The sequence below is a fragment of the Penicillium odoratum genome, assembly GCF_028828045.1.
Source record: "Penicillium odoratum strain IBT 22623 chromosome Unknown utg000001l_segment0_segment0, whole genome shotgun sequence".
Classification (NCBI taxonomy): domain Eukaryota; kingdom Fungi; phylum Ascomycota; class Eurotiomycetes; order Eurotiales; family Aspergillaceae; genus Penicillium; species Penicillium odoratum.
In genome coordinates, this window is record NW_026643143.1 from 1,781,523 (window position 1) to 1,793,415 (window position 11,893).

Here is an 11,893-nt window from a genome sequence, read left to right on the forward strand (position 1 = left end):
AAATGTAGGGATATCAGGTCGAGATCCTGTTCATCGCCGCCGAATTCAAAGTGACGGATCGGGAAGAATCTCAGCGGGACTCCATGTGTCTTTCCGAGAACGACAGAAGGGAGCTGATATCTAGTAGGAAAGAATATCACAACTGGAATGAGAAGAAGAGGAAAAGAGAAAGTAAAATAAACGTGGCGGAGGCGAGTACCTTTTCATGGGATTGATTGGCTTGCCGGCGAACCCGAATCGCTGCATAACTCTATGTATTACCAAGTCAGAATTATGGTGTAAAACGTTCGGTCTTTCTCATTTGTTTTATTTTATTTTATTCCATTTCATTTTACAACTCCTGTTGATATCATTATGCATGAAAATAATCAATAAGATTCTTGTTTTCGTTGTTCATACATAACTTGGACTTGAGTTAATCGCCGATCTGGTGACTAAGTCAACGGTCACTGACCTTCAGCTCCGACCACCAAGCTCTGGATCACACCTTAAACCCCATCACTTTCCTCATCAACTCCATCTGAATACAAGAGATATTCCTCTCCTACAAGGAACTTCTCTCTTAATCACAATGTCGAATTCCACATCCCAAGACAAGGCCAACCCCTCTGAACAGCCCCAGCAACAACAGAAGCCCCAGGTGCTGGAGGAGGATGACGAGTTCGAGGATTTCCCCGTCGAAGGTAGATCCCACCCGGCGAATCCACGCGCAATGACTGGCCAAACTTGATCGCGAATATCACACGCTAACAGAGCTCAACCTAGACTGGAGCCAGGAAGAAGCTGAGCAGTCAGCCGCCAACGAAGGCAACGAGCACCTGTGGGAGGAGAGCTGGGATGACGACGATGCCGCAGAGGACTTCTCAAAGCAGCTGAAGTAAGTTGAAACATTTGCGCTTGAATGAGTCTTTTCCAAGCTTCTCTTCTTCTTTTCTCCTCGGGTTGGGAGGGGTGCTCCTCAACTCGCCCCCATGTTCCACCCCCGCTCAACCTTCCTTTACCGATTCCACGCAAAACAGAAATAGATACAGCTTGCTAATCTCCTTCTAAATCTACAGGGAAGAACTCAAGAAGGTCCAAGCCTCGTCCTAAGATAATCCACGAAATCCAAGAGAAAACGACGGTCACATACGCACAAGCCACAGGTTGAAATCCGGAGCCGCGCCCCAGCTTAAGAGTCGTGGGAAAGCAATAGATGAAATGGGAATTCTGTTGACTCTTGAGACCTCTACCGAGCGCATACGCATACCATACACTACCATACACTATACCCCTTCAATCTACTTTCTTTAGGATCGATGAGATCAGATGACAGTTTCGGTGGTCTGTAACTTGGATGACGGAGATTATGCATGGAGTAGATTTGGATTCTGCTGGAGCACGATTATCACTGGATGGGATGTCTAGGCTTTCGCTTTGGTTCTTGGACGTTCTATAATGGAGTGATGAGGGGTACACTCTGAATTCCAGATGCTCAGTTCAGCTACAGCAATACAAGGGATCTCCCTGCGTCTCTGATTAATGTAGATCTATGCTCGTCATCTTTACGCTATCTGCCCAATTCTCATGTAGTCTTATAGTTGTCATCTATTTACAGCTCTTAGCCCCCTTCCAAGGTCCCCACAAGACTCAAAGCTTCGGCCTCGTATCTATCGACTCAGCGACTTAGCTTCTATACAAGAAATAGATCATTTGAAATTTGAACATTTGATTTTGGAAATGTATCGACTGTGTACATTAAAATTCGTGAAAATATTAACTCTTTATGCAGAGCAAACTTAAGACTTACTGGACAGAGCAGCAACACCAGGCAAGTCCTTGCCCTCGAGCAGCTCAAGCGAAGCACCACCACCGGTGGAAACGTGCGACAGCTTGTCCTCAACACCGTACTTAGCAGCGACGGTAGCAGTGTCACCACCGCCAATAATAACAATAGCGCCGGACTGGGCAGCAGCCACAGCCGCGTCGAGAGTCTTCTCTGTAGCGTTGGCGAAGGGCTTCAGCTCGAAGACACCAGGGGGTCCGTTCCAGAGGATAGTCTTGGCCTCGGCAATGGTCTTCTGGTACAGCTTCACGGACTCGGGACCAACATCCAGACCCATGAGACCATCTGGGATACCGGTGGCATCGGTGGCAGCGCCGACGGTAGCGTCGGCAGAGAACTTGTCAGCGGTGACGTAGTCGACCGGCAGGACGATCTCAACGTTGTACTTCTTGGCCTTCTCGACGATGTCGCCGACGATCTTGCTGCCGGCCTCGTCAAACAGAGAGTTACCGATCTTAACGTTCTCGAGGGTCTTCTTGAAGGTGAAGGCCATGGCACCGGTGATGATCAGGCTGTTGACCTTGGGGAGCAGGTTGTCAATCAGCTGGATCTTATCGGAGACCTTAGCACCACCCAGGATAGCGAGGAAGGGGCGGGCAGGGTTCTCAAGAGCCTTGGCGAAGTACTCCAGCTCCTTCTTCACGAGGAAACCGGCGGCCTTCTGGGGAAGCTCAACACCGACCATGGAGCTGTGGCCACGGTGGGCAGTACCGAAGGCGTCGTCTGGGAATTATTAGTACGGAAAATTCGACATTTCAAAAGGGACTGTAGGATAGCTGGTGTGTACATACTGATGTAGATGTCACCAAGAGCAGTCAGGCCCTTGCGGAACTCAGCAACCTTGGCACTATCGGCCTTGACCTTCTTGCCCTCGGCATCCTTGGAGCTACCTTCCTCCTCGGCGTGGAAACGCAGGTTCTCCAGCAGGATAACCTGGCCATTGGAGGCCTTGTTAACAGTCTCCTCGACCTGGGAGCCGACGCAGTCCTCGGTGAAGATAACGCTCTTGCCGAGCTTCTCCTCCAGCACGGGAACAACGGGCTTGAGGCTGTACTTGGGGTTGACCTTGCCGTCAGGGCGGCCCAGGTGGGACATCAGGATAACGGCCTTGGCGCCGTTGTCAATAGCATACTTAATGGTGGGCAGAGCACCAACAATGCGCTGAGGGTTGGTGACGTTGAACTTGTCATCGAGGGGAACGTTGAAGTCGACCTGCACGTTATGTGTATTAACAATTGGATTTCTTTTTGAGCAGTAGATTGAGGGGGATTGGGCTGTAAGAGATGACATACCCGGATCAAGACACGCTTGTCCTTGAGGTCAACGTCGGTGATGTTAAGCTTGTTGGAGAGAGACATTGTGTGTGGTAGTCTGGGTTAAGGGTTAGATTTGAAGAATTAGAGAGTAGGTAGGTACATACCTCAGGGGATGGAATATGCGAAGAATTAATGCAGGAGGGGAAATGATTAAAAGGAACTAATCAGGGCCACGGTGAGTCGCGACAAGTAAAGATTGGAGGGGCAAGCACTCATGGTGGGGCCCGGTGAGAGCAACATGCCCGCATCCAGATGATGTTACAATCGGTACTTTCCTGTCATGTACTCCACTTGGATATTGTACTTCGTAACATTATGAAGTATCGGCGAAAACAATAAGTATCTCGGTAGCTATCGGTACCTCTCTCCTAAGTTTCTAGACGTCCTCGGAGACTATGATCGGGCTGATGCGGGACTGATGTCACAGCTTCCGTTCATTACGGAACATGCCGGACCGTCCTGGGGTTTTCTATAGCCTCGGAGTCGGGGAATCCTGGGGAGATCGCCGGCTGCAACTATTCGATTGGCCAGACTGGAATTGTAAATAGCCGCTACGGCGGTGGGATGTTTTCGTGACACCGGAAACACTGCCATTGCAATCAAAACAAAACGAAGCTAAACATCCCTTAAAACCACCAATAGCGACCCTAGCAAATATGTGAATAACATAAAAAGTACAAGAAAAGTGTACCTGAATTGTTCCCACGGCATAAACGAAAGACCTTTTGTTATGCAAACCTGTTATTCACCCCCCTCCCAGGCATTCATACCCAGAACATGAAAACCACAATTGTGGACCGACCGGAACGCCTGAATGAATGAACCAAACACAAATGCAGTATATAATCAGAGGCGGATCGTGATCATAAAATGTCGCTGTGAGAGCGCGCTTTTTTAGGACTCCTCGGAGGAGTTGGTGAGTGAAAGGTACGCGGTCCATGCGATACCAATGGAGGAGACAAAGGGCTGTATGTATAGTCAGTATGGCAAGCTCCAGCTCCAGCTCGAGCTCATATATCTGGCTGTGGATACATACGATTTGGAATTGGATAGGAATAACTCGGAAGTTGAGGATCTGCACCGCTGGCCACAGCACAAAGTTGGCTTTCAGAGTCGGCAGGTATACATCACGGAATTTCTGTGTCAAAGCTCTCTTCCCACCACCCTCGGCGATTGTCATGTATGAGAAGAAGCATGCCAGACCTATGTGATCCCGGGCAGGTCAGTTTCAATCCAAACTATCCGTAACGACAAGCAACACCTACCAAAGGGTGCAAAGATCAACTGATCAAAAGCGACACGCTTGAATACAGGAGTCGTCGGATTCGCCTTGGTGAGGGGGAATGCTCGTGACAAAAATCCAAACCACTGGAATTGTATGGGGGCCATGAAGAAACCATACGCCATGAACCGAGTCAGGCGCTCAAAGTCGAATGGGGGCAGCGCATTCTTCACATATCCTATCTCTCCGACAGCCGGCGACTTCGTCTTATCCCAGTCTTCTATCTCTATCGAAATGAAATCGTTGTCCTCCTGTGATCGTTGCTGCTTTCGAAGCCTAAACGCCGTGATCAGCTGCGCAACCGTATCGGCCACCCCACCAAGCACCTATATCCACCGTCAATAACCAAATCCATATCCGGTGCATTGTTCAAAGGTATATGTGTGTCAAGAAGGTCAGCTTACCGCGTTGGTGACCATGGTCGTAAGCACTGTATCGCAAGCCCAGTCAGCTACATCGCACACCGCAACACCGGGATCCAGCGGAAAACACGACATATAACCCACCTGGTTTTTCGGCATAGTAGGTGTTGAACTTGGCGGCAATTCGAGTAGCTACAGCCATCTCGATGAGGAAAATAATTGTGTGTAGGAGAGGCTATAACCCATGATAGGCAACCGAGTCAGCCGTGGGGCTCAAAAGAGTCGGAAAGGGATCCGGAGCCATCAGTGAAATAGTTGGGCTTTCTGCTCTCCCGTAGAAAACCACAGGAGAGAAGAGATACGTACCACGCGACCGTAAATGTACCGGCGGTTCATTCCATCAAGGACTTTTCGCTTCGTGGCGGCGATCATGGTGTAGGTAGAGCTGTGGGCCGGATTTATGGAGGTTCGATCGATGATAAGATTTCCGGGTGGGCGGTGCGCGCCAGTATGACGCAAATGTCAAGTAACCAGATTCGAAGAAAGGCTATGATTTCCCTGAAAAGTGTAGGGGCAAGGAGGAAGACAGGAATAGAGATAGTCAGAGGAAATACTATCTACCCCAGATCAAAAGCCAAAGTGGATTCGACTCCGCTATGACTAAAGACAAGTCACGTTGGATGCAACTCAACGTCACTGACTTTCTCAGCCTTGCGCTATATATCTTGTCCTATCATCTTGTCCTATCACAACGTACTACCTTGGTATGTATTTGAATTGGACAGTGATTTCAGAATTATGTATAGCTGTTTCATGTGGTATTCTATGTTCTCACTTTTACTAAAAAATGTACAGTTGGGGTTCCTCATTTCCCATACTAAGATCGAGGTTGGTCATCAGCCAGAATGTCTGGCAAGTCTCGAATATCCGTCGTTTCATTCGTATTCACATCCACTAGTCGAACAGCCTCCAGATGCAGAGGACCAGTAGCGAGTGGAAGTAATTTGATTTCGGTGGAGTGGCATGTTCCAGGTAGAAGGGGCCTACAAAGGTAATCAGAGGTCAGGTTAGATCACAATAAAAATAGAATCAAACTCACCCAACTCGGATGTCAGTACTTAAACTGATTAACTCAGCTTCTTGACCCACAACACTCTTTTGCATGGCATGCACAATATTATCATCTGTCACGGCTTCAGCCACTTGGTCTTCTTTTCTACTAGAAATAGACGCGGTGGAAGGACGCGCAACATGGCCCCGCGGGTCAATTCGCTTGCGACGTGGAATAACGATCAATGCGAATTTACGTGGCACGTTAGAGCGGTTCACAATGAAAACACCCCATGTGAATGGCGAACCAACTTGCACTCGTATCGGCCCGGTAAAGGAAATAGTGACCCCTACATCGGTAACAGAGTAGGCGCGCTCTCGTAGAGAACTACGGCCCGCAGTGATCAATGGTGGTTGGCCAGACACAGATAGACTCGTGGGGCGATTTGTCCTCTGTAGTGCCGTACTGGGTCCGCCAAAGGTAGGATTAAGAGCCAAGGAGAAATCCACATTGGTCTTCCATTCCATGGAAATTCGTGGTTGACAGCCATCGGACAAAAGAATCACTGCGCCAAGGGAGATCTCTAGCACACTCACCACCGCGGTGGAGGAAGGGTTAGTCTCCGGGCCATACTCTGGTGTGAGTTTGTAAACCAGGGTCACATCGTCTCTGGGGCGGCACGTCAAAGGAAGAGCGAGGCCAGGAATGTTGGACAAGGATTCAATGGCTCCTTCGGATATTTTCAACTCTGCTTTATCGAATGAGACTTCACAGTTCAGAAACGGAGTTACCTCGAAATCAAGGCTAGCAATCGTTGTCGGAACACTAGTGTAAGTGCTAGCCCGCGAATATCGGATCCTTGCACTGGCTGCAGGGACTACACGAAATGGATGGCCATGCTGCTGCTGGATGTTGTAGATTGGGTCTTCGCTGTAGGCAGTGGGAACCACCCGTAGCAATCTGGATGCGGGGAGGAATGGATCTTTGTGGGCAAGAGATTTGTCGCCTGCCAATGGTTGCAACATGTTCGTCGATGCGGGGACAAGCGGAGGGAGGTAGTCATCTTCGGGATCTTTTGATCGACTGCCTTCTGAAGGGTTCAAGGTGGCCGAGCCAATAAACAAAAGCGAGGGGTGCTGGATGCGGTTTCTAGGGCGCTCTTTGGATAGTTAGCAGAGTCATATTAAGCGGTAGTTCCAAAGTGACTTACTAAGGAAGCTGTCAATGCTCCATATGAGATAAATATGGTTTCCAGCTGTACCATCTTCGCTTTCGAACTCGTTGAAAACCACCAGTGGTTCCTCATCTAGATCCACGACCCCCGAAAATATGGCCTCTCGAGTAGGTGTGGGGTTCTCTGCAACGGATTCTGCTGGATCAACGGCATATACATCGAGCCTAACTTCCAGGCCAGGCAAATAATGCCTTAAGGTAGCTTCAGTACAGTCGGAGAGCCGTAGGACGATGCGAACGGGTAAAGTTTCATCTAAATTACATTTTTTAGTAACATAATCTCCATATCTTTACATTGAGTCCATAACATACCGAAGAAAAGAATAGAGCGCTGAGGAATTGAGGCAAGGACGGATGGTAGATCATCTGCGCCCTCCTCTAGCGCGGAGGTCAGGGCCCCCTCTAGATCAAGTCCCGGGGAATGAGGCACAACAGTTTCCAGAACTGCATGCCGCAAGAAATCTCCAGGAATCTCCAGGCCAGGCATTGCGACCAAAATTGTCGCATGCAATTGATCTGAACAAGCTGGGGTAGACGACAACAAAGTGGGCGCCGCAATAAGGAGATAAACGGATGATAAGGTTCCAGTGCAAACACTGCAAACAAGTAGCTTCATCGGCGCTTCGCTTTTTCATCTCCTTCATCTCATCAACCGCTACGCTATTGCAACCATGAATCCAATGAGTGGCCCAGGTGGTGCTTCAGCCTTATGGCAGGAGGCGCGCAATGCAGATGGTCGAGTTTACTACTATAATGTGCAGACAAAAGCAACACAATGGGCTAAGCCTGTGGAGATGATGACTCCGGTCGAGGTTAGCATCTCAATGGTCACCAATCCTTTGAATGAACATTGCACTAACATTACCTTCCTCTCTTTTAGCGCGCCCTGGCAGATCAACCCTGGAAGGAATACACAGCAGAGGGTGGACGCAAGTATTGGTACAACACGGAAAACAAGCAAAGCACATGGGAGATGCCCGAGGTTTACAAGAATGCGCTCGCTCAGGCTCCTCCAACTCCAGCCGTTCCAACTGCGTACGTTGCTTCCTGTCTTTTTTCAAATCGTGAACTAACTTTTCTTAGCGCGCCCTCTTTTGTTGCAGGCGGCTCCAGCTCCTACGGACACTCCCAGCGTGAACGCGATGACTACGATCGAGGTGACCGAGGTGACCGAGGCTACAATGACCGACGTGGATATGGAAATTTCGACACTAACGGAATGGTTGCTGCACCGGCTTTCAATACATCTGAGCCTGAGTACGGCTCCATCGAGGAAGCCGAGGGCGCCTTCATGAAGATGCTCAAGCGGCACAACGTGCAGCCCGATTGGACGTGGGAACAAACTATGCGGGCAACAATCAAAGACCCGCAGTATCGTTCTCTCAAGGACCCTCGAGACCGTCAATCTGCCTTTGAGAAATACGCGGTCGAGGTTCGCATGCAGGAAAAGGACCGAGCGAAAGAAAGATTCGCTAAGCTCCGCGCAGATTTCAATACCATGCTGCAACGGCATCCTGAGATCAAGCATTATAGTCGCTGGAAAACCATTCGTCCCATTATTGAAGGTGAGACTACTTTCCGGTCCACCAACGATGAAAATGAGAGGCGACAGCTCTTCGAAGAGTATGTTGTCGAGCTCAGAAAATCTCACTTTGAGCAAGAGGCGTCCAAGCGGAAGGCTGCCCTGGACGAGTTGGTCAGCATACTTCATGGTCTGGATCTTGAGCCGTATACGCGCTGGTCGGAGGCTCAGGCGGTCATTGAGTCTAATGAGAAGGTGCAGGGTGACGATAAGTTCAAGACCCTGAGCAAATCTGATATTTTAACTGCGTTTGAAGATCACATCAAGTCCTTGGAACGCACTTTCAATGATGCACGCCAGCAGCAGAAGGCTATCCAAGCCCGCAAAGAGCGCCGCGGCCGAGAGCAGTTCATTGAATTGCTGAAAGAACTGCGGTCCCAGGGGAAGATCAAGGCCGGCAGCAAGTGGATGAACATTCGTCCCCTGGTTCAAAATGATCCTAGATACCAAGGTATGCTGGGACAGTCTGGGTCAACCCCTCTCGATCTGTTCTGGGACATGGTCGAGGAGGAGGAGCGCTCACTCCGCGCTCCTCGCAATGACGTGCTGGACGTTCTTGATGTGAGTGAACCTGAATTTCAGCTTTTTGGACTGTGCTAATCTTTCTTTCAGGACAAACGGTTTGAGGTTACCGCCAAGACTACTTTCGATGAGTTCAAATCTGCCGTTGAGTCTGATCGTCGCACCTCCAAAATTGATCCGGAGATTCTTCAACTTCTTTTCCAGCGCATTCAAGACAAAGCTATCCGTCGTGACGAAGAAGAGAAACACGCCGCTGATCGCCATCAGCGCCGTGCTGTTGATGCTCTCCGATCTCGGATTAAGCGCCTTGAACCCCCGGTTCGTACCACAGACACGTGGGAGCAGGTCCAGCCCCGTTTAGAAAAGTACGAAGAATACAAGGCCGTCGAAACCGACGAACTGCGAGAGTCTGCATTCGAGAAGGTTATCCGACGTCTTAAAGAAAAGGAGGAAGACCTCGAGAAGGACCGCGAACTACGAGACCGCGACAGAAGCCGCCGGGACTACGATCGCGAATATCGCAGCCGAGGGGAACGACGAGGTGGCAGTCGCGTCAGCCGCAGTCCAGAGCCTGATGCTTACGAAGCAGACCGTCGCAAGGCCCAAGCGGATCGCGAACGCTCGTACCGCACCCGCGACGATCGCGATCGTGACAGAGACAGTCGGTCAGAGCGCCATCGTGAGCGCGAACCTCGCGACCGTGACCTGGACGGTGGTCGCCGTCCCGGCAGAGATCTTGACCGTCGGGAAGACGAACGTGAGCGTCTGTACCGCACTCGCGGCGACCCACGTGGTAGCCGTGACGAACTTGATTACGGGGATACTCGCAGCACGGCCAGTGGTGGAGACCGCAGACGCAGACGGGAGAGCGACACTGAGAGCGTAGCCAGCCGATCCGTGAAGCGCTATCGTCGGGATAGTCGTGAACGGGAACGCAGCAAGGGGCCTCGACGAGACCGTGCCCGAGAACGTTCAGCTATTCCTGAAGAAGAGGCAAAGAATGATGAAAAGGCCATACATTCCGGCAGTGAAGAAGGCGAGATCGAAGAGGACTAGATAGGGTCAATTCACTATCTACAGTATTCAGCTTGGCTCGATAGTATCAAATGACCATAACAAGCTGTTTTTATCCTTCTGCAGCTTTCCCTCCATCCCTGTATCATACCTGTCTCCAGCCTAGTCAGAGAATAGAGACGTACCAACTCCTCAGCATCGATCTAGTAGCCTGCAGCATTCGGCATCGTCTCCGGGGTATCATCTCGGAACTTGTTGGTAATCAAATTCCCAAAAGAAGGCGACCAATCAACCCGCGGACCTAAAGTCGGCAGACTCCAAAGCTCCGATATAAACTTCAAAATAGAAGTATGTGTGAAATCCCCATCCCCCGAACTAGGCTTATTCTGCACCACCCCCTTTTCCACCCAAGGTGAAATCAACATTGCCGGAACCCTAATACCGAGACGATCAAAATGGAAAGTATAGTTTTTTCCATCCGGAGCCTGCTCGGTATACGGGATATTGTCACCAGCAGGAACACCGGTGGGAGGAGCGACATGGTCAGCGAATCCTCCGTGCTCGTCCCAAGTGATTATAAAAAGAGTATCTTTCCACTGGGGTGAACCACGGATGGCATCGTAGATACTCTTCATGAAATTCTCGCCCATATTGATGGGTGATTTTGGGTGCATGGACATATAATCGCAGCATTCGGGATTGATCCAAGTGAATTGAGGCAGGTTTCCATTCTTCGCGTCTTCGTAGAATTTGGCGATCGGAAGGACATTCGTGTCTCCCATGCCTGATTGGGCGGTCCATTGATAGAAAAGTGCGTCAGGTAGGAAACTCGAGGATCCATGCCCTGTGGTATTCTGGTAGTTTATCCAGGTGATGTTATGCTCGGTCAACTGCTCGAAGATGGATGTTTGAGGTAGCATTGAGGTCATGTATGCATTGTCATTGGACCCGTGGCCTGAGCCTCGCTGTTAACGGCTAAACAGGTTTGTGAAGGGTAATAACACTTACCATGAACACTTCCTGAAGTCAAATATGCTCGGTTGGGGTTGGTGGGACCTGGGACGGCTGCAAACCACCTATCAAACAATACATAGTTCTCTGCCATGGCCTCTGTCACTGGGACTAGATCTGGCTTATAGTAATTGATTACTTCAGCAGCCTCCATCATGTTGTCCTGTAGGCCATATTTATAGCTCTGCTCGGTGACAAAGCCACCCATTGACGATTTGGCATTTGCAGTGGGATGGTAGGTACCAAAGACCTGCATGTTTCCACCAGTAATTGTATGGTCGGGGTCATCGGAGGCTATGTTCTTCGCAATTCCAGCTGCGCAAACATTCTCCGAGGTTGGAACCGAGACATTGGCTAAATTGCAATAGGCGTTATTAACTAAACCGTCAATCGCAGAGTTGTAGGTGAATCCGCCCGCTAGTGTGTCAAACGAGCGGTTCTCTTGTACGAGGACAACGACATTTTTGATGTTTTTCATGCCAGTGCTGGCAGGGAGTGCAGTGGCTTCAAGGCCAAGGCCAACAATGAGAAGAACTGTTGATAGGGCCATTTTCTTGGGGAAATTGTAAATTACAACTACGCAGGCGATTTGGCTCTTTATGTATCCCTTGCTTTAGTCGCATCTCGAAAGCCCCACGAGGGCGCCTTCCGATCCTAGGATATTACCAACAATCTATCAAAGGTTTCGGAGCTTC

The 11,893-nt window shown here is 49.9% G+C and overlaps 6 protein-coding genes across 6 annotated transcripts; 2 read left to right on the plus strand and 4 right to left on the minus strand.

Annotated features, from left to right (window-relative positions):
- Window positions 1-571: 571 nt before the first annotated feature.
- On the plus strand, window positions 572-1,092 carry N7520_000642 (proteasome regulatory particle lid subunit SEM1; the record flags this gene model as incomplete). Its single annotated transcript, XM_057134577.1, has 3 exons — window positions 572-683; window positions 766-877; window positions 1,059-1,092. 3 exons carry the CDS (start codon window positions 572-574, stop codon window positions 1,090-1,092), a joined length of 258 nt encoding a protein of 85 aa, XP_057000513.1.
- Window positions 1,093-1,778: 686 nt separating this feature from the next.
- pgkA (phosphoglycerate kinase pgkA) lies at window positions 1,779-3,183 on the minus strand (the record flags this gene model as incomplete). The annotated part of the gene is made up of 3 exons (XM_057134578.1): window positions 1,779-2,548; window positions 2,617-3,037; window positions 3,118-3,183. The coding sequence occupies 3 exons, from the start codon at window positions 3,181-3,183 to the stop codon at window positions 1,779-1,781; spliced, it is 1,257 nt and encodes a 418-aa protein (XP_057000514.1).
- An 852-nt stretch (window positions 3,184-4,035) lies between these two features.
- Window positions 4,036-5,217, minus strand: N7520_000644 (Mpv17/PMP22 family protein; the record flags this gene model as incomplete). Its single annotated transcript, XM_057134579.1, has 6 exons — window positions 4,036-4,107; window positions 4,178-4,344; window positions 4,407-4,749; window positions 4,828-4,853; window positions 4,930-5,020; window positions 5,152-5,217. 6 exons carry the CDS (start codon window positions 5,215-5,217, stop codon window positions 4,036-4,038), a joined length of 765 nt encoding a protein of 254 aa, XP_057000515.1.
- Window positions 5,218-5,662: 445 nt separating this feature from the next.
- Window positions 5,663-7,556, minus strand: N7520_000645 (TRAPP trafficking subunit Trs65 domain-containing protein; the record flags this gene model as incomplete). The annotated part of the gene is made up of 4 exons (XM_057134580.1): window positions 5,663-5,828; window positions 5,885-6,995; window positions 7,047-7,322; window positions 7,382-7,556. The coding sequence occupies 4 exons, from the start codon at window positions 7,554-7,556 to the stop codon at window positions 5,663-5,665; spliced, it is 1,728 nt and encodes a 575-aa protein (XP_057000516.1).
- Window positions 7,557-7,740: 184 nt separating this feature from the next.
- Window positions 7,741-10,229, plus strand: N7520_000646 (snoRNA-splicing protein PRP40; the record flags this gene model as incomplete). The annotated part of the gene is made up of 3 exons (XM_057134581.1): window positions 7,741-7,881; window positions 7,950-9,212; window positions 9,264-10,229. The coding sequence occupies 3 exons, from the start codon at window positions 7,741-7,743 to the stop codon at window positions 10,227-10,229; spliced, it is 2,370 nt and encodes a 789-aa protein (XP_057000517.1).
- Window positions 10,230-10,390: 161 nt separating this feature from the next.
- N7520_000647 (putative phosphatidylglycerol specific phospholipase) lies at window positions 10,391-11,748 on the minus strand (the record flags this gene model as incomplete). The annotated part of the gene is made up of 2 exons (XM_057134582.1): window positions 10,391-11,142; window positions 11,196-11,748. 2 exons carry the CDS (start codon window positions 11,746-11,748, stop codon window positions 10,391-10,393), a joined length of 1,305 nt encoding a protein of 434 aa, XP_057000518.1.
- Window positions 11,749-11,893: the final 145 nt, after the last annotated feature.